Here is a 20218-nt window from a genome sequence, read left to right on the forward strand (position 1 = left end):
TGCTAAGTGTTTCGAGAATTAGTCTGGGTGAAATTTCTGCCTCATAGAATCTCTATTCTACTCTTGGAGAGTCACTGTCGCCCCCGTGTCTCCTTCTGTCAGTCCTGTACTACCACTGTTCGAAGTTCCACCCTTTTTAAAATCCAATAAAACCAGACCTTTTGAAACTGTTCTGACTGTCCTTGTGACCATGCTGCCATTTCTGACAAAGTATGGGTATCCTCTATTTTATCTACTACTTCCTGCCAGGTGGGAGTCCCTACTTTCCAGTGTCTGGCGATACAAACTCTCAAGCATGTGCAGAGAGTTCTGATAAGCCTGTTGATTGTCTTGTTAAATGGTCTCACCCTTTCATGCAATAGTGCTTGTGTGATTGTGAGTGTTATGTTCCCATCCAACAAGTTCCCTATTAAATCTGAAAGTTTCTTCCATAGAGTCTGAACCTTCGAGCAGTCCCACCACATGTGTCTGAATGTCCCTTGTTCATTGCACCCTCTATAACATTTTCCATTGTGCGCTAAAGCATAGTGTGCTGTTCTGACAGGTGTCAGGTACCATCGAAACGCTACCTTGATAGCGTTCTCCCTCAAATCTGCGCTAACCAACCCCTTACTGGTGTCCCATAGCATGTCTTCCCATTCACCTTTCTCCTTTACTTCCTCAATATCCCTTTCCCACCTTTCCATCAGTGGTGACTTAGTCTGGCATTTAGCTTTTTGAATCATTAAATAAATTCGTGAGATCAACCCTTTCCCTCTGAACGGGGCATTCAGTAATCTCTCGAGGTCTGTGAGTGGACAAGACTGCCTACGCGACATGAATGCATTTATCACAGAACTAACCTGCAAATATAAGTACCAATGTAGGTGTTCCGGGTCAATTCTCTCTTTAACCTGGTTATATGTAAGCAATTTTGAGTTACATAGGAAGTCCGCCACCCTATAGAGCCCCTTATTTTCCCATTTACCCAATTGCCTTCTCAACTCCCTAGAGAGTAAAAATATTATGGGTGTCAGCAAGGAATCCTTACCACACAGTTTCAACCCTCTCGTGATTCTATTCCATAGTCGAACTGCTTCCATAGTTATTGGTGACTGGTAGTCATTTGTTTTACTGAGGTACCCTGAGTCCCATATGATGTCTGCTGCCTTATTACTTCCCGCTAAGTCCGCCTCTATTTTTGGCCAAACCAATTTGCTGTCCCTTTTCGCTAGGATTACCACCTGAGCTAGTCTCGATGCCTGGTAATATTCAACTAAATTCGGTACTCCCACCCCCCCTACCTGTCTGTGTTGCTTCAGTAGCTGTGTCGCTATCCTTGTCTTCCCGTCTCCTCTCAAAAATTTCACTAAGTCACCCTGTAGGGCTTCTAGTTCCTGCATTGGAATACTTATTGGGATAGCTCGAAAAAGATACATTAACCTCGGGAGGACATTCATTTTAATTGACATAAGTCTCCCATACCACGAGAAACTATCTTTCTTCCACCTCCCTAAGTCATTTCTAATAGTTTTATAAATGGGGGTATAGTTTATTTTGTATAGATTTGATACATTGTCACTCAATTTAATCCCTAAATATGTAATGTGACTTTTAGCCCATGTGATTTCAAAATTTACCTCTATCGTTTTTTTCGTGTGTGGTGGCAGGCCAATGGACAATGCTTCACATTTTGTGTTGTTAATCTTATATCCTGACATATCTGAAAACTCCTTCAATATCTGGTATAAGTGTGGTAACGAGTTCAAAGGTTTGGTTAATGTCAATAGAACATCGTCAGTCGGCCCTGAATAGATTCGTTTAAGCGCATGTATAAAGGCTCCTTTAAATCCCATGACTTCTAGGACTTTGAACATAAAGTTCCAGTCTATCCTGTCGAACGCTTTTTCTGCGTCTAGGGACAGGAACATAGCTGGTGTGCCACTGGCCTTCAAATAATCTAATAAAGTGATAGCGCGTCTCACATTGTCCGGGGCCTCCCTATCCTGTATAAAACCCACCTGGTCTTGATGGATCAAAAAGGGGAGTATCGGCTTCAATCTATTCGCCATGATTTTGGCAAAAAATTTTAAATCGTAATTTATCAGGGAGATCAGCCTGTAATTCTGACATAGTTTAGCATTTTTCCCTCCTTTTGGTATCACTATGATCTTTGCTTGCAATGATTCCCCAGGTAATTCCCACCCCTCCAATATGCCGTTACAAAAGTTGACTAAGTGAGGCAGCATTTCCTTCCTAAAAAGTTTATAATATTCTCCCGTTAGACCGTCCGGTCCCGCTGCTTTCCCAATTTTCAGATCTTTGAGTACACCTAAAACCTCCAAACTCGTTTTTTTTTATTAAGTCCCTCCAGATCTTCCTCCCTGACACAATTTAAATTTGCTCTCTCAAGAAATTTAGTAGTCTGGACAGTGATGTTCCCTGGCGCCACCTTCTTTCCGTCGTATAAATTCTCATAATAATGGGCAAAGCTATCTGCTATTTTTTGCGGGTTCGAGGTGACCGAACCATCCTCTGTGTATAATTTGGGTATTGAAAAGAATTTATTCCTTTCCCTCAGCTTATATGCTAGATATCTATCTGGTTTGTTCGCGTAAACAAAATAGTGGGCTCTTACCCTTAATGCAGCCCTAACAGATGCTTCGTTCAATATTGTGGCTAATTCTTTCCGTTTGGACCGCAGTAATTTGTACGTGCTAGTAGAGATAGTACGCTGGTGTTCCTTCTCTAAGTGTTCAACTTCCTTTTGCAGTGTATCTACCCTGGTGGCCAATAGCTTATTCTTGATCGATTTTTCTTTTATTAATAACCCTCGTATATAGGGTTTGTGAGCCGCCCATGTCACTAGAGGGTTCCTAACTGTCCCAATATTCTCTAATGGCCTTCTGTATTCTCCCATACATCTCTGGGTCCTTTAAAAGAGTTGGATTATATGTCCATGACCTTTGTCTGAAAAAATTTATAAGTCCCGATAATTCCAAGGTTACCAGGGAGTGGTCTGACCACACACACGATTGAGTGTTTCCCTTCACCAAATTAGGTGTTAGTATTTGGCTAACAAAAATGTAGTCTAACGTGGTGTATAATTTATGGGCTGGGGAGTAGTATGTGAAATCATGTGATAACCTGCCCATCGCCTCCCAGGAATCTACCAGGCTATGTTCTTCTAGCGAACTTTTAATCGATTTTATTATGCTATTGTGTCTATGTTGTTTGCTTGTTAGTTTTTGGGATGTCGATTCTACTGAAGGAGACATGTTTACGTTAAAGTCCCCAGCTAGAATTACTCTAGTTTGCAACCATTGTGTGAGTAATGTGGACAGGTTGGCAAAAAAAAGCGTTTTGAGTTTCATTGGGAGCATATACATTGCATAAAGTTATCTGCAAGCCCTGAATAGAGCCCTGTACTATCACATATCTCCCCTCTCTGTCAGTAATTACCTTGTCCGTCACCAAATCAAGGGATCTATGAATTAGGATTGAGACACCTCTCTTTTTAGTATCTGATGTCGAGTGGAAGTGTTGTGGGAAGTGTTGTGACCAGAATTTTGGAACCGTCGCTTTTATAAAGTGTGTTTCTTGTAAGAAAAATATTTTAGCTTTAGTTTTCAGGTATTGCGTCATTGCAGTCTTTCTTTTGGTGTCTGAATTAAGGCCCCTCACATTATGTGTAAGTACAATTAAGTTGTTAGACATCCTATTCTATCTCCACCTTACGTCTTTCACTTCATCCTCCTCGCAACTGAAAATTCTGCTTTTAATATGAGAAAACATTAGGACCTTAATGTGTTTTACACCCCAGCCTACCCGCCTCCCGTCCCAGACTAATAGATCCAATTCCTTACTTTTTTTCGGCACCACCCGAGAGAGAATAACCAATAACAAACAATAACATAAAAACAATAACAATTCCAGTATTAGTTGAACTTTGCATTACTGTAGATTGAAGAATACAATTAAAAATTAAAAATTAAACAGGCAATTAAACAATTCTGACTTAAAATATCATTAGTGGCGTCTTGGTATAAAGTTCTGAGGCACATATAGTCTATGTTATGTTTTAGTTATGACAGTACAAAAAGTTTGGTTTGTCCCATATTGTAATTGCAGTGTACCCGCACATAACCTCTATAGATGCTACCTAATGTGGTTAGATATAGCTTGAAAATCTAAATACATTTCCTACCCATTGGAGCATTTCATTTATTTCAATATCTCACTATAACAAGAACATTATCTTTATAGTCCCGTTCAAGTCGTACTTGCTGTTTAACCTGTGGAGAATAAATGAAAAGGCAAAACATACAACTTATGAGAATATATACTCATCTGTCCGACGGTCTAGGAACAGCCAACCTCAGCTTTTCAATCAGCTTTTGTCACATAGTCCTGAGGTGTTTAGGTGGTCCAATAGCTCCCAAGAGCCCAAACTGTATTTGTCTCTAAATAACCTTCGCTCTTGTATCAAGTCTTCCTCTTTTTTCAGGTACTTTAGACCATTTTTTCTGAAGGGGCTTTCTGTTACCCTCATCGCTGTTCTCTGCTGCTGTAGAGTCGGTGGATCAAGCTTTAATTTTCTGCAGGTTTCCAGAATCTCCTCTGGGTCTTTGATAGAAAGGATCTTGTTATCCCATGTAATATGCAGTGCGAACGGAAATTGGGATTATCCTAAGTTATGAAGGTATAATCTAGATTTTATTAAAGACACAGAGACGATTATTTTGCATTCTCTCTCTTTACTACTTAAATGCAGTTATTCAAAGTATAGATGAAAATACAACAAACTGTCAAATTTAAAAAGTAGACAGTAAAAAACAAATAATATATCAGTGACCAATCAGAATAGAGAACTGATTAAACTAAAATGACATAACCAATCAAATTGCTAATAAGACCTATAAACTGTCCACAATACAGCAATACATCCTCTTTCTTTGAAACTGAAGAAGGAAACAAAAAATCCATTATGAAGGAATAACTCCAAACCAACAGGAAACCGAAAATCATGAAGAGTAGAAGTTTGAAGAGAAGAATCTTCCGTGATGAAATATCCAACTTGTCTAGAAGGTTAGAAACACAACTGGAAAACTGTTGAAGATATGAAAAACTTGATTGAAGATCTGACTTTTCCAGAAGATGTGCAGGAACAAAGCCACTTAGGAGAATATCCTTATTATTGGTTGGTAACTGAAATAAATATATAAATCATGTTAATAATATAATACAAACCAATCAAGGGTGGGAATAAATATAACAAAATAAATTTGAGGAGGGAAAATAATCGTCTCTGTGTCTTTAATAAAATCTAGATTATACCTTCATAACTTAGGATAATCCCAATTTTATTACAAGACCAGAGACTCATATTTTGCTAGTTTAAAGCAACTAACAAAATAAATTAAGCGAGGCGTGTTCAATGGGTTTAAAATAAAATTGTTTAAAAATAGAATCAGAAGACCAGTCAGCTGCATCCAAAATTTGTTGAAGGGTAGCAGCTTTTAAAAATGCTTTGGAAGCGGCTGATCCTCTAACAGAGTGAGCGGAAAAAGAAATATCAATACCTGCTTCACTCATAACCCATTTAACCCACCTGGCTATAGAAGTAGAGGAGACAGGATAATGAGGAGACATGAAAGATAGCAAAAGTTGATTAGAGGATGAAGAACGGAAAGAAGAAGTTCTGCGTTCATACTCTTTAAGACATATTACTACACAAAGAAGAGGTTCAGAAGGTAAGTAAGGATAGAAAATTGAGGTTGAAAAAGATTTAGTTCTTTTAGAGATAAAGAAAGTAACACCTTCAGGAGTAAAACGTTTAGAATTAAAATCTAAAGCCCTGACGTCAGAGACTCTACGAAAAGAAATTAAACACAAAAGGGTAGCCAATTTAGCAGTAAGCTGTTTTAAAGATAAGAATTCATTAGAAGGCCAAGATTTAAAGAGGGAAAAAATAAGATCAACATCCCAAAAAGAAGAATATTTAGGAGTTGGGGGTCTTTTAAGTTTAATTGCTTTCATTAATTTACAAATTAAAGGATGTTGACCCACAGGGAAATTATTAATAAAAGAATGTTTGGCTGAAATTGCAGATCTAGAAACATTGATGGTTCTGTAAGCTAATCCTGATTCGAAAAGAGAAGTAAGGAAATTAATAATACAACTTATATCCACTGAAAAGGGATCCAAACTTCTTTCCATGCACCAGCCAGTCCATCTGGTCCATGCGGAAAAATAGCATTTTTTGGTCCCGGGGGCCAAAGAATCCCCGAGGAGTTCTTGAGCTTGTTGAGATAAACCTTTGAATGAAGAAGATTGCCCGAAATTGACCAAGCTATAAGACGAAGAGATCCTTGAATGATAAGATCGTGAGGATGACCTTCTGGATCTGACAACAGAAGAGGAAAAACGGGAAGAAGAAGAGGATGGTTGACAGACAATTCTAGAAGAGATGGGTACCAAGGTTGAGATGGCCAAAGAGGAGTGATGAGAAGAATTGAAAGAAGATCCCGACGGACTACTGAAATGACTCTCTGAATCATTGAGAAAGGAGGAAAGGCATAGGCTGTCTGATGAGGCCAAGGATGGAGAAATGCATCTATCGCCAATGCTTCCGGATCTGGACGCCAACTGAAATAAGGATGAATCTGATGATTCAGTCTCGAAGCAAACAGATCCATCGAAAAGGGACCTCTGAGAGATTGAAGCGAATGAAAAACTTGATAATGAAGTTTCCAATCGCTGGAATCTGTCAGATAACGGGAACCCCAATCCGCTGCGACATTGGATAATCCTGGAATATATTCCGCTTTGACAGAAATATTTCTGTCCAAGCAAAGATGAATGAATTCTTTCGTAATAATCGACAAATCTCTTGATTTTGTACCACCTAAACGATTCAAATAACGGACTGCAGAAATATTGTCCATTCTGAGTAAAATTGACACTGGCAAAGAATCTTTTACAAAACTTTTGACTGCAAAAGAGCCTGCCAAAAGTTCTAAGCAATTGATATGAAAAAGTTTTTCCCTTGAAGACCATTTTCCTCCTGTGATTGAAGGGCCACAACGAGCTCCCCAGCCCGAACGACTGGCATCGGATTCTATGATTAAATCCGGAGATTTCCCAAAAATGGCTCTCCCGTTCCAAGCTTCTATATGGGATAACCACCATGAAAGTTCTTCTTTGGCTTCTGAAGAAAGAGGAATCAAATGAGAATATGACAGACCTTTCTGAAGATGAAAAATTTTTAAACGTTGAAGTTCCCTGTAATGAAGAGGAGCAGGGAAAATAGCCTGAATAGAGGATGAAAGTAACCCAACTATTCTGGCTATAGTCCTGATGGGAACTAAAGACAAAGAAAGAGTTTTTGAAATCTCTTTTTTGATATTCACAATTTTCTCTCTGGGAAGACTTAAGGTAGATTTCAATGTATCTATTTGAAAACCCAAAAAGGTTAGAGATTTTGTTGGAGAAAGAACAGATTTCTCTTTGTTGACTAAGAAACCTAAATTTTCTAAAATATAAATAGTTAAATTGAGTTGTGAAGTCAAAGCAACTGAATTTTGATTCATAATCAAAATATCGTCTAGATAGATAATAAGACGAACACCGCGAAGACGAAGCCAAGTAATTATAGGTTTCATCAATTTGGTGAAAATCCAAGGGGCTGAAGATAATCCGAAAGGCATGCAAGTGAAACTCCAGATTTTTCCTTCCCACTTGAAGGTAAGAAATTTCCTGTGAACTAAAGTTACTGGAATCGTGAGATAGGCATCTTTTAGATCTAATCTGACTAAAAAATCGTTGTCTAGAAGACAATCTCTGAGAAGATGAATACCTTCCATTTTGAAATGTTGATAAACCACGAAGGCATTCAGAGTTCTTAAATTTATAACAGGGCGAAATTGACCATTTTTCTTTTTTACTAGAAAAAGATTGCTGTAGAAGCAATTTTGAGGATCTGAAGCTGGTTCTATTGCTTGTTTTTCTATGAGATTTAAAATTTCGTTTTGAACTAAAATTTTGTCTGTAACAGAAAATTTTATTGGAAATGGAAGAGATTTTTGAAGTGGGGGAGAAATAAAATCTATAAAAAGACCTGAAACCGTCTGAAGAACCCATTGATCTGAAGTTATTAATTTCCAATTTTGAGCAAAAAGAGACAATCTGCCTCCTACTAAGTTTTGGGAAGAATTCTGAGAAGGAGGGAAATAAAAATTTACCTTGAGATGGGCGAGATCTTTGCCTCGAGCGCTGGAGTCTAGGATTCCAAAATCTCCCTCTGGATGGGAAGAAATTTGAGGAGATTGGATTTTGATATGATCTTTGTGAATGAAATTGCTGGTTGATAAACTGAGACCTGTTTGGATAAGAGGCACGGCCGGGAAAGCGGCCTCTACCTTTCCCAGCCTGTTCAGAAAAACGTTCCTGATGAAAAATCTTTTTCATAGAAGTACGAACTTTATTCAAATTAGAGAAGGTATTAACATAACTGTTAAGTTCCTTTATAAATGTGTCTCCAAATAAAAGGCCATTAGTATCTGAATTTATTTCATTAATGGCGAAATCACACACCTTGGGGTCAATACGTCTAAGAATATTTCGTCTGCGTTCGGTATACATAGCAGAGTTGGCGTTACCCAGAAAACTGAGCATCCTCTGCAGCCATTCTCTGACTACGACCGGATCAAGCAATGAATTATCATATACCGCTTGTTCAGATAAGTCAAATAACTTTGCTAAAGGACCAATAGTATCAAGCATTTTGTCTTGACAAATTTTCCAAGCACGGTCCATGCCCTTCTTTAACTTAAAACCTGGAGACCCTATGAATTTTAAAATTTTTGGATCTACTTCAGGTGTAATACAAGCGTTGTTAGGAAGAATTGGTCTGGGGCATTCGGCCCTCATCTTATTCCTAGAATCTCTCTTTAAGGGTTGTCTTATCTGGTAATCAATGAATTCCGCAATATCAGATGAAGGGCACCACTCCGCAGATCTAGGGTGGTGCAGATCATCTGCATTAAACCTAGGATTTCCTAGGCAATCAAAAAATTCAACCTTTGAAGAATCCAAATGTTTAGATTTTTTAAAAGCTTTTTTGAGTTTTTTAATCTTCGGAGAGGCCGAAGAATTATCTGAAGAATTAGAAATATAATTTTCAGATTTATTAGCATCCAAAGATGAGTCGGAATTAACTTCAGTATCAGAAATCTCAGATTCTTCATAATTGGCCAAAGCCTCTCCCATAAGTAACCTCTTGGGAGTAGAGGGAGTTACAGGGGTTTTTCTTCCTTTCCTGTCAGGAACAACAGAACCAGAGACAATCTGGCGAGATTTCTTTAATAATTTTTTACTAGTTTTAATGCCACTTGAAATGGGCCTTTTTCTTTTTAAAGTCTTTTTAGACGATTTATCAATTAAAAGAGAAATTTTTTGTAACATAGAATTCATTGATGTATCAATCATCTTTTGAACACTTTCTGAATTAAGAGGGTTCAAATCTGAAGATTGAGACATAATTAAAGAATATATAAATAATTAAATAAACTTAAAATAAATAAATTAATAAATTTATTAAAACAAGCTAATAAAAATCTTATCTAATAAATTTAACAATATAAAACAAAATATATTGACCCCAAAAAATGTGAACAAAAGTCAAAAAGTGAATTTGAAATAACTTAAACTTGACAAAAGTTATACTAATTTATGGCCAAAAGATGGAGACAGAGAACAAGGAACCAAACAGCAATAAATATGTCTTAATAAAACCGGAAAGCAACAATGTTGCTATCACCCGACTGAAACAGCTGTTAGTCGGACGGACTTGAAAAAACTAACTGCGTAGTAAGTGAGGACAGGCTGCGCATGCGCACTGAAGCCGATTCCACACTCAAAATGGACGTCGGAACAGTGCTGCATAACGCAGCAGGGGGAAAGAAGCCGATTACAAGCAAGGATGCTTCGTAATCGGTTGAAACAGGTAAAATTGAACACCGGAATGAGGAAATAATAATGGGAAATAATAGAAAATAAAATCAATAAGCAAACTCAAGGAAATAAAAAAGTTAAACTAAAAAGTACCTGCAAATAATAATAAAGGATTAAACAAAAAACCTAAAAACGATATGAGTAAAAACAGTAAAAACAATAAGAATAATTTTTATTATTAATAAACAATACAGCAATACTTATCTTTCTGAAGCAGTAAAAGAAAGAGGATGTATTGCTGTATTGTGGACAGTTTATAGGTCTTATTAGCAATTTGATTGGTTATGTCATTTTAGTTTAATCAGTTCTCTATTCTGATTGGTCACTGATATATTATTTGTTTTTTACTGTCTACTTTTTAAATTTGACAGTTTGTTGTATTTTCATCTATACTTTGAATAACTGCATTTAAGTAGTAAAGAGAGAGAATGCAAAATATGAGTCTCTGGTCTTGTAATAAAATCCCCATCTGTAGGGTATCTGATTCTTTTTCAATAGTGATGTTAGTGGTCGCAGTGCACCTCTCCTCTGTAAAGTCCTCAAACACAGGTCTTGAAAAAATTGGATGACATTTCCTTGGTATTTAAATGTTGGATTTCTGCGAGCCGCCGGCATTATTTCTTCTTTTTCCTGAAATCTGAGCATCTTTATTATAATATCACGTGGGGGATCTTCTCCTTTAGGTTTCGGGCGCAGTGCCCTGTGAGCCCTCTCCATCTGGAATTTTTCCTCACCTCCTTCCCCTGTAATGCCCTGAAATAAGTTAAGTAGATATGTATTCAGATCTTTCAGGTGCACTGATTCTGGAACCCCTTTCAGCCGTATATTGCAGCGGCGGCTGCGATTCTCCAAGTCTTCTAGCTTATCATGAATCTCCTCCAATTCCTGCTGTTGTGCTGATGTTTGAGTCGTAATGTCGTTTAATCCTTCCGCCAGGGCATCACCAGATTCTTCGAGAGAATTCACTCGAGTCCCCAGTTCACCCACCTCCTGCTTCAATTCTGTTAAACTGGTTGTGACTGTGTTTTGTAAAGCCTCTATTCTGTCTAGTAGCTTCTCAAAGTTTGCAGCATTTGATACTAAATGATCCAGGTCCGCTCTTGTTAGTGGTTCTTGATTCCTAGGACCTGTCTGTGAATTCATATCCCTCTCTTGTTCTGCTTCTGATTGAGGTGACTGAGGTTCTGGAGATCTCTCCCCTCTCGCAGCTTTGAAAAAGATGGGCGCTGTGGGTTGTTTGCCTACCGGTGTAGCTTTCACGTTTCTTTTAGAGGCCATTATTATTTCTTGTCACCGCTAAGAAGGGCTGCTTGTCACTAGCTTTTGCCAATGTAAGATGTCTAATGTACTGTCCCCTTAACGGTTTATATTAAGTGCCGAGGTTCTGTGTAGCTTCAAAACCTGTTGCCATATGACTCAGGCCCTCTCTATGTCAGATGTGCCTTTTGGTACAAAGCATCTAAAAGTCTAATAGGCTAGATAATCTCTCCAGGAGTGAGGGAGTTCCCGCCATGTAGATGTGCCCTTTTATATGCTTCCCTGTGGCTTATGTAACGGTCAGGGAAATATACATGCTTCTTTAGTCTGCTATTAAAGTTCTTTTCCCTGCCTCATTAATGCCTCATAGAGATCGTATGCACATTTGTCTCCACTGGGAAGTTGCCCTTAGTATCCTCGCCTCTCACTTCACATTAAGTTCACAGGCCCGCTAATTCTCGAGCGCTGTGTTTCTTAGCCTCCGATTCCCAGTCATTGTCCCCACAACACCTTGCAGCCTTATTGCGGTGTACACCGCAGCTCAATCTTTGGCTTTCTACTTGCCCTTGTCGTTCTCAGGCTTGCGCCACGTGGGTATCCAGCATGGCCGCTGACTCCTTCAGCCGTGTCTTTCCTGTCGGCTTGTCTCCGTGTCAGATCTTGCTAAGCTCCGCTTAGCACTATTATGCAGCTACGGTTGTCCGGTCTCACATCTGTTCAGTGTTTAGCAGAACTGGCTGTTGTTACTAGTTGCCAGACGCCTCAAATTGTTTTAGTTGCCTGGAGCTCCTAACTTATGCGGCCATTCCGCTACCCTTCCCGGCTCCGCCCCTCTCATGTTTTTAGATTTTAAAGGGACAGTTAAGTCCAAAAAAAACTTTCATGTTTCAAATAGGGCATGTAATTTTAAACAACTTTCCAATTTACTTTTATCACCAATTTTGTTTTGTTCTTTTGGTATTCTTAGTTGAAAGCTAGACCTAGGAAGGCTCATATGATAATTTATAAGCCCTTGAAGGCTGCATCTAGTCACATGCTTTTGTATTTGCTTTTCACAGCAGGGGAGAGCTAGTTCAGGTAAACCCTATAGATAACATTGTGAGCACGCCCGTGGATTGTGGCAGACACTGCACTAATTGGCTAAAATGAAAGTCAATAGATAATGAATAAAATGTCACGTGATCAGGGGGCTGTCAGAAGATGCTTAGATACAAGTTAATCACAGAGGTAAAAAGTATATTTAATATAACAGTGTTGGTTATGCAAAACTGGGGAATGGGTAATAAAGGGATTATCTACATTTTAAAACAGCAAAAATTCTGGTGTTGACTGTCCCTTTAACAGCACCATAAAAGAAACAGAATAATAATAATATAGTTAGTAGTGTAACACTTCTCAACAGGAAAATATTTCAAAGAAATTATGTCCCTTGCATTATACAAGTATTCTTACTCTGAAAAGTAATGTATCTGATTGATAAATATTACACATTGATACAGTATATGTTATCAATGTATTTCTCTTATCTTTCATCAATGCTAATCATCTAATTATTTTAAAATACATTGGCTTAAATTACAAGTGGAGGTGTGCTAACAATGGAGCATGGTGTGCTAACAATGCTCAAGTTAAAGGGATATATATATATATATATATATATGTGTGTGTGTGTGTGTGTGTGTGTGTATGTGTGTGGATTCATACATACATAAACACACACGTACACACACACACACATATATATATATATATATATATATATATATATATATATATATATATGTAAACTGTATATACAAACACACGTATATATACACACACACACCTTTGAGCCATTCCCAGTCCAACACCTTGTATAAGTGGGAGATACTGTATTTTAATAAATTATACATGTGTTTGTTCTGAATATATTACAATCTTAACACTTTAATCCAAGAGTGCTAAATATTCCAGCGCTATTATTATCCTCATGACTTGAGCAATGATAGCGCACTCTGCCCTATCCATTGAAAGTATATGGCATACTAAAGAATGTCGGCCACGCTAAGATTCTCTGGTAAATATTTTTTACCATCAACTAACAGACTGTATGCTATGATTAACGCAGGGTAACTTGTGATATGGATATCTTACCCTGAGCTATTGTTTGCGTTTCACTTGTAATCTAGGCCATAGATGTTGTCTAGCTTTAGAGTTCTTACATAGGCCTACATCACAAGTGAAGCTAACAAATATTAGCGCTATTGAAGTTAAATAAATGGCACTCTTATTATTGCCCTGTTTCTTTTTTCTAAATTTAAGTACTCTTGAAAGATTTTTTTTCCTAACCGTAATATTCCTATTTTGTCCTAATAACCTATGTAATTTGTCTGGCTATATCATTCGTCATTAAATATCTTGTGACTGTTCACTCTTTCTCTCAGTTGGATTCCGGTGATGCCAATGTGAACTTTGAAGAAGAGGAGGGACAGGATGTTTACAACGAGGTGCAAATGCCAATTTAAAGGACCCTCACATGCATCTACCCAGTCCTTTGAATTCCCTATGAACTCCATGTAGGGATATAAGCCTATATTTGAAGGCAGCCAGTTTTAAAGAGACCAACATTTAAATGTCAAAGGTGCTTCATTCCTAAACAACAAACAATAATCCTTTGTGCAAAAAAGTAACACACCCTTATTTGTAGCACAGCGCCCATAAACCTTCAATATTGTGAACTCTGCAATCTCATAGGAATGGATTTTTATTTGTTTTATTTTTTACATTTGCTAAAAATAAGGGAAAGCTATTTTTTATATACATCTCCAAAGAATTATGATGTTCAATTTACTATGCAAGCTTACATTTTCTTCAGTGTATTTTTAATATGTGGTATATTTTAATCCTTTGGAAAAACTTACCTTTATTTCTGCAAAATTTCCCTTTATATTCTTGAGAATTTTTGTAGATAAATCATTTGAAAAGTTTTTTTGTTTTTTTTTAAGTTTTATAATATAATTATATAAATGGAATTGTGTTTTAATGCTATGCTATGTGCCTTAAGAAAACTTTTGTAAATATGCCTTAAAATTTATATTTTTATCTAAAATATAATATATTTTACAACAGGATTAAAAAAAATACCTCTATGTATTTCATTTTATTTAATAGATTATTCAAATGGAAAAAAATACATTTTATAAGGGATTTGAGAAATCATAAAATAGAGTTTTAATCAGTGTTGTAGTTTTCAAATACTTTTACAATTCTAAAATTATGGGATATTAAAAGTCATTATAAAGATTTTTTTGTTAGTTTGAAAAATGATGAATTGTGACTTTTTTTTTACCATGCTTTGCTGTATATCTTATAGTTTAATATTTTATACAAATAAATAAAATTCATTTTTAAAAAGTGTAAATTATTTATGTGTGATACAAAGTTTTATAGAAACACTGACATTTAGACATGTCTTTCAGGAAATATATATATATTTTTTTAATTACATTATTTAAAAAAAAGTTGTAATTGATAAATTGTAAAGGTTTAAAATAAAGGTTATCATTTTTTTCCTATGAAGAGCTGGTAATTAATGGCTGAGCTGTATACATTACATTATATTTAAACTTATACTAAAGGTACGGTCTCAAAATAAAATTAGATTATAATCCCTTTTTTCATATAAACTAGCATATGATAGGAGATCAGTTACTATATATGAATTACATGTAACTGTATATACTACTCACATTTATAAAATATGGTAAAAACACAAATTTGATTTCCTGATGAGAAGTGGAGAATGAGTTTTTCTGTAACTAATTACAGTGGTCTGTTTTCTGCCTGCAGAGTGCAAGATATGGCATGTGGGCTGTTGTTTGAAGGGACAATAAACATTAAGCACATTTTATAAGCGTTATATTGAGGATATTCCACACCTCCCTCAAGTCTAGAGCCACAATGTTGAAATTTGCCTTTCACTGTATTTCAGGGCTGACGTGTTTGCACATGGGCAGCAACTCTCCTTCAGATACCTGCAGTGAAACCTAAGTTTCAAAATTGTGGCACCCATAATTAGAGGGTGGTGCATGAAATGTATTTAGTGTTTATTGTAACTTTAAGTAGCCCTGGTTTAAAGGGTTTAAATATAAGATGTCCTGTTGATTTTAACTATTACAGAGAAAATAGCTGGTCTCTCCTTTGTAGCGTCTGTGGGTACATTTCTATAGCTAAAATAAGTTCAGTCCTTAAAGGGACAGTATACTGTAAAAAAAAATCCCTTAATGTGTTTCCAATTACTTTTTTACCAACTGCAGAGTATAAATGTATGACAATTTTCTTTTTAAGGTTTATTTGTGGATATAATAAATATCTGATTTAGTTTTTTGAAGCCACAGCCTAATAAAATGGGTTGAGCTTGTAGGTATAATCAGATCTCATTACTTTATCACATTGAATACATATACATGCTTTTTTATCTTATATCTCTCTGTAATGCAAAGACCAATACTTGGAGAGAACAATGGAAAACTAACATTCGATTACCTTATCTTTTCTATACCCCACTAGGAGTGTAATTTATTCTGCTGGTTCTGTTTGCACAGCTTATCTATAGCTTGGACCTAAGTCCAGAAAATTTTAGGATAGGTGGAGATACCACCGGCTAAATCAACTATTTCAAATGCCAATATAACGGTAAATGAAATATGTGTAAACAATTTAATACACTCCAGCAGGTAAAGTGGATCATTGGGAACAAATTAAAGGGGAGAAAGGTTTTGAGTAAACTGTCCCTTTAAAGGGACATTATAGTGGAAAAATTCTGTAATTTGTTAGCGCATGTACTTTTAACACTAGCAATCCTGCAATGTACCATTTGTCAGATGCAGAGCACTGCTGGTCATGAACAGAAACTGATGTTCATCGAGTAAGCAGTTCTGATTGTGATTGGATCAGCATTCATTCATGTCTGCTCAGGACCAGCAGTGATTTACGCTCGCAAGCAGTAGTTTAACTCCTCTGGTTGGGTTAAACACATAGCATTGCAAGGCCACCAGTGTATTAAATGGATACATACTTACTTGATATACAGAAGAAACATTTCTCCCACAACAGCATTCCATCTGAATGTATCCATTTTTAAATGATGTTTCTCTATAAAGTGTTGTGATAGCACTGATCAAGCTATATCATTTGAATTGTAACCCAAGTGTTTCCTAATTCGGGTACGTACATCCGTAGTCTTTAACCCTATGTATTGTTTTAAGCATTGGGCAAGTAAATGACATATGAATGGTAAAATCCTCAAATGTCACACATGATGAAAAGCTTTTTCCCAGTCTTAAAAAGTTGCAAGCTTTACAACGTGGATTGCCACCTTTGTAAGTGCCGGATACACTGAGTCATTAAGTCTGTCTGGTGGGTTTGGATGAGAGCATATTGCCCAAAGTCAGGTGTTTAGAATAAACAAATTCACACCCTTTCTCAATTACTTGCTTTAAGATATCATCACCATATAAAATGGGTAAGTACTTTTTAATTGGAGTATTTAGTAACAAATCTTAATACTTTAGATTCACGTCTATTTTTTTTTTTTGTTTTGAAAAGATCATTTCTAGCCAAAGAGGTTACTTCCTTATAAATCCTATCAACACAAGATTTAGGGTTGCCTCTGTTCTTAAATCGCTTTTTTAACTTAATGCCCTCTTCCAAAAGTGCACGTTCTTCTGAACAATTTCTTTAAGCTAACAAAAATTGTCCTTTTACAATTCCCTTAAAAACATGATGACAATGACTACTGCGTGCATGGAAGAGGTTATTACCTGAAATAAGTTTGCGATACAATGTGTGTTAACCCTTATAGTAAGGAGGAGATCTAAAAGTATCACCTAAGTTTTGTTCCAACTGAGTAAATTCTATCCCCCTTTTGCTGGAGTTCAAAAAATTCAACAAATTGAGCAGCCACATGTTCATTTCCTCTCCAAATAAATAGGAGATCATCAATAAATTTCCTATAGAAGCATATCCTGTCTCTGAAGGGATTTCCAATTGCATAGGACAAGGCAAGGTTGGCGTAAGAGTGGGCAAACTTTACCCCTACTGCCATGCCTTGTCTCTGCAGATTGACATTCCCCTTAAAGACAAAATAATTGTGTTTCAGGAGGAACTCAACAACCCTAATCAGGTATCTTTTGACCTTTTGTGGAAGACTAGTCTCAGGGGCCAATTTATAATGCTCCGAATGCAGCAGTTTCCGAGCAAAGTTAACTCTTCCTTAAACCATCCGCCACCTCTGATGATTGACACCCGCCACATCTGATGATTGACACCCCCTGCTAGCGGGCGATTGGCCGTAAATATGCAGGGGGCGGCATTGCGCAAGCATTTCACAAGACATGGTTGTGCAATGATAAATGCCGACATCGTATGCTGTCGGCATTTAGCAATGTTGGGCGGACATTATCCGCTACAGCAGATCATGTCTGCTCCACAGTTGATAAATTACCCCTCAGAGTAAAAAAAAAAGGAAATAGCTCTTACACCCAAATCATGGGGTATAGAGGAGTACAACGAGACCATATCCACTGTACCTCTCTCTCCAACTGAAATCCTCCACAAGTGTTGAAACATGGGTGGTATCCCTGATATAACTGGGTTAATACCAACGGCTGTAGAAAAGAATCTAGACAATCCAAAAGCAGCTCTAATAAAGAGCCTATACCTGAAACTATTGGGCGACCCTTTACATCTTTTAGGCCCTTATGCACTTTAGTTAGATGTGGAATATAGGCAGAACTGGTTTACTCATAAATAAACCATCAAATGTTTTCTGATCAAAAGTACCTACTATTTCCAACCCAAGTAAATTCATAAACTCTCTTTAAAATTAGACATGTGCATTTCGTTTCGGCCGAATTTAGTTTTCGGATGAATTTTGCCCGATTTGGATATTCTAATGCATCCAAATTTCCAAATCAGCACCATAACTAAAATCCTGAAAATGAATAAATCAGTTTCCGAATTTTCAGATGCATTCTTGATTCATATTTGGAATTTTTCATTGTTCTCATCTAACCGCAGTTCCCCGACCCTAACTAAATCACTAAATAATCCTATTAACACCTATACTGCCATTCCCTGACATTGCCGACACAAACGAAACCTATTAACCCCTAAACCGCAGTAACCAAACAAAGCCAACACAAACTAAACCTATTAACCACTAAACCGCAGTTCCCCGACATCGACAACACTAACTAAACCTATTAACCCCTAAACCGCAGTTCCCAAACATCGCCAACACAAACTAAACCTATTGACCACTAAACCGTAGTTCCGGCATCTTCTTCATCCCTGCGGAGGCGTAGCGGTTGATGAGCGGAGGCGGAGGTCCATCGGTCCGACGTGGAGGTCCTCTTCATGCGTTCGTCCGCCGCACACTGAGGATTCAATGCAATGTACCCCTTATATATATATCTTGCATTGAAGCTGTTTAATTTTAGGGCAATGCCCTATATAAGGCCCTTTTAAGGGCTATTGGTAGTTTATTATAGATTGTTTTTTTTTTTATTTTGGGGTGTTTTTTTTTTTTAAAACGGGGTATTAGAATAGAAATAATTTTTATTATTTTGGATAATTTTGTTTGTTATTTTTTGTAATGGGATTTTTTTTATTTTTGGGGTGGGTTTTTTTTGTTTTTAGATTAGGCATTTTTTATTTTTAATGGGCAAAAAAGAGCTGAATACCCATTTAATGGCAATACCCATACAAATGCCCTTTTCAGGGAAATGGGTAGATTAGGTTTATTTTTATTTTGTGGGTTTGGGGGGGTGGGGGTTTGTAATGTAAGGGGGTGTTTGTTTTTAAGGGCCCTTGGTAGTTTATTATAGATTAGGTTTTTTTATTTTGGAGTGTTTTTTATTTTTTTAAAACGGGGTATTAGAATAGGAATATTTTTTTTTTTATATCAATAATTTTTGTTAAGGTACTGATAAGGCACACAATACATGTCGTTACATCAGTATGTTACACATTTTGACATACATATAAAAGAATAAATCAATAAACATCTTCTGTGTGCTTCACTGAAAAATGTAGTATCTTCATATTGGACAATTATGTCACAAACCAGAACGGTACAGGACTGACGTTGATACTTTAAATTTTTACCTTATATACACGTCTTTCAATAGAACCTCTGTATCATGTTTTGCTGCCTAATAGGATGATACTTTATGCTAACCTACCATAAGCAAAAGCATACTATCTTATTTGAGAGGTAGAATTTCTTACCACTTACATGTTAGCTGTTATATCAAATGTTGAGGATGTAAGCCACGCATATAAATGATAGATTTTGTAATTGCAAATAGGAATCTTAAAAGAATATATTTTTAATTTATTCCAGTGTAATTGTATGGGGAATAGCGGGCCAAAGCCGCTCTTGCTGAATCCCAGCCAAAGAGCTGGGTATGTTACGTACATCCTTTCAATAGCTTGGAATGATATAAACAAGCCAAAAAGTATGACACCTCAATAACCAGGATGTTGGCAAGGGACGACGCGTCCGGGCAATTAATGATGTAACATTGTTATTATCAAGAGGCTCGGGAGCAATAAGGTCTCTCGGGCTTATCATAAGACAAATGAAAAGTAAAATAAGAGGGCAAACAAGTATTTAGCAAACTCGCCGTATAGAAATTTAGGATTATAAAGGATATATAGAACCATCAACTGTTATTTCCATTATGGAACATATATCTACAATATGTAGTGATCTGAATTATTGTCTAGAGTATAAATGGCCAGTTGGTAGCAACTGCAGAAACATATGAGAAGTCACATAGTAAATAAAGAAGCTAAGCATACTTGTGTGACAATAAAATAATGTGATGCCTGTGGGCTTAGATCTAGGTTTTAGCTATACTAGAAGTAGAATATAAGAAAGTAACTCTCTGAGAACTTGAGTATTTGAACCCTGCCACCCTGG

The 20218-nt window shown here is 36.7% G+C and overlaps 1 protein-coding gene across 3 annotated transcripts in view; it reads left to right on the forward strand.

Annotated features, from left to right (window-relative positions):
* Window positions 1–14382, forward strand: part of SLC4A1 (solute carrier family 4 member 1 (Diego blood group)) — an 81743-nt gene extending 67361 nt beyond the window's left edge. For all 3 annotated transcript variants that reach the window (XM_053700004.1, XM_053700006.1, XM_053700008.1), the window contains one exon: window positions 13674–14382. In XM_053700004.1, coding sequence (XP_053555979.1) covers window positions 13674–13754 — 81 coding nt within the window. In that variant the 3' untranslated portion in view covers window positions 13755–14382. The remainder of the gene's footprint in view (window positions 1–13673) is intronic.
* The last annotated feature ends 5836 nt before the right edge of the window (window positions 14383–20218 follow it).

Source organism: Bombina bombina, chromosome 1, assembly GCF_027579735.1.
Source record: "Bombina bombina isolate aBomBom1 chromosome 1, aBomBom1.pri, whole genome shotgun sequence".
Lineage (NCBI taxonomy): Eukaryota > Metazoa > Chordata > Amphibia > Anura > Bombinatoridae > Bombina > Bombina bombina.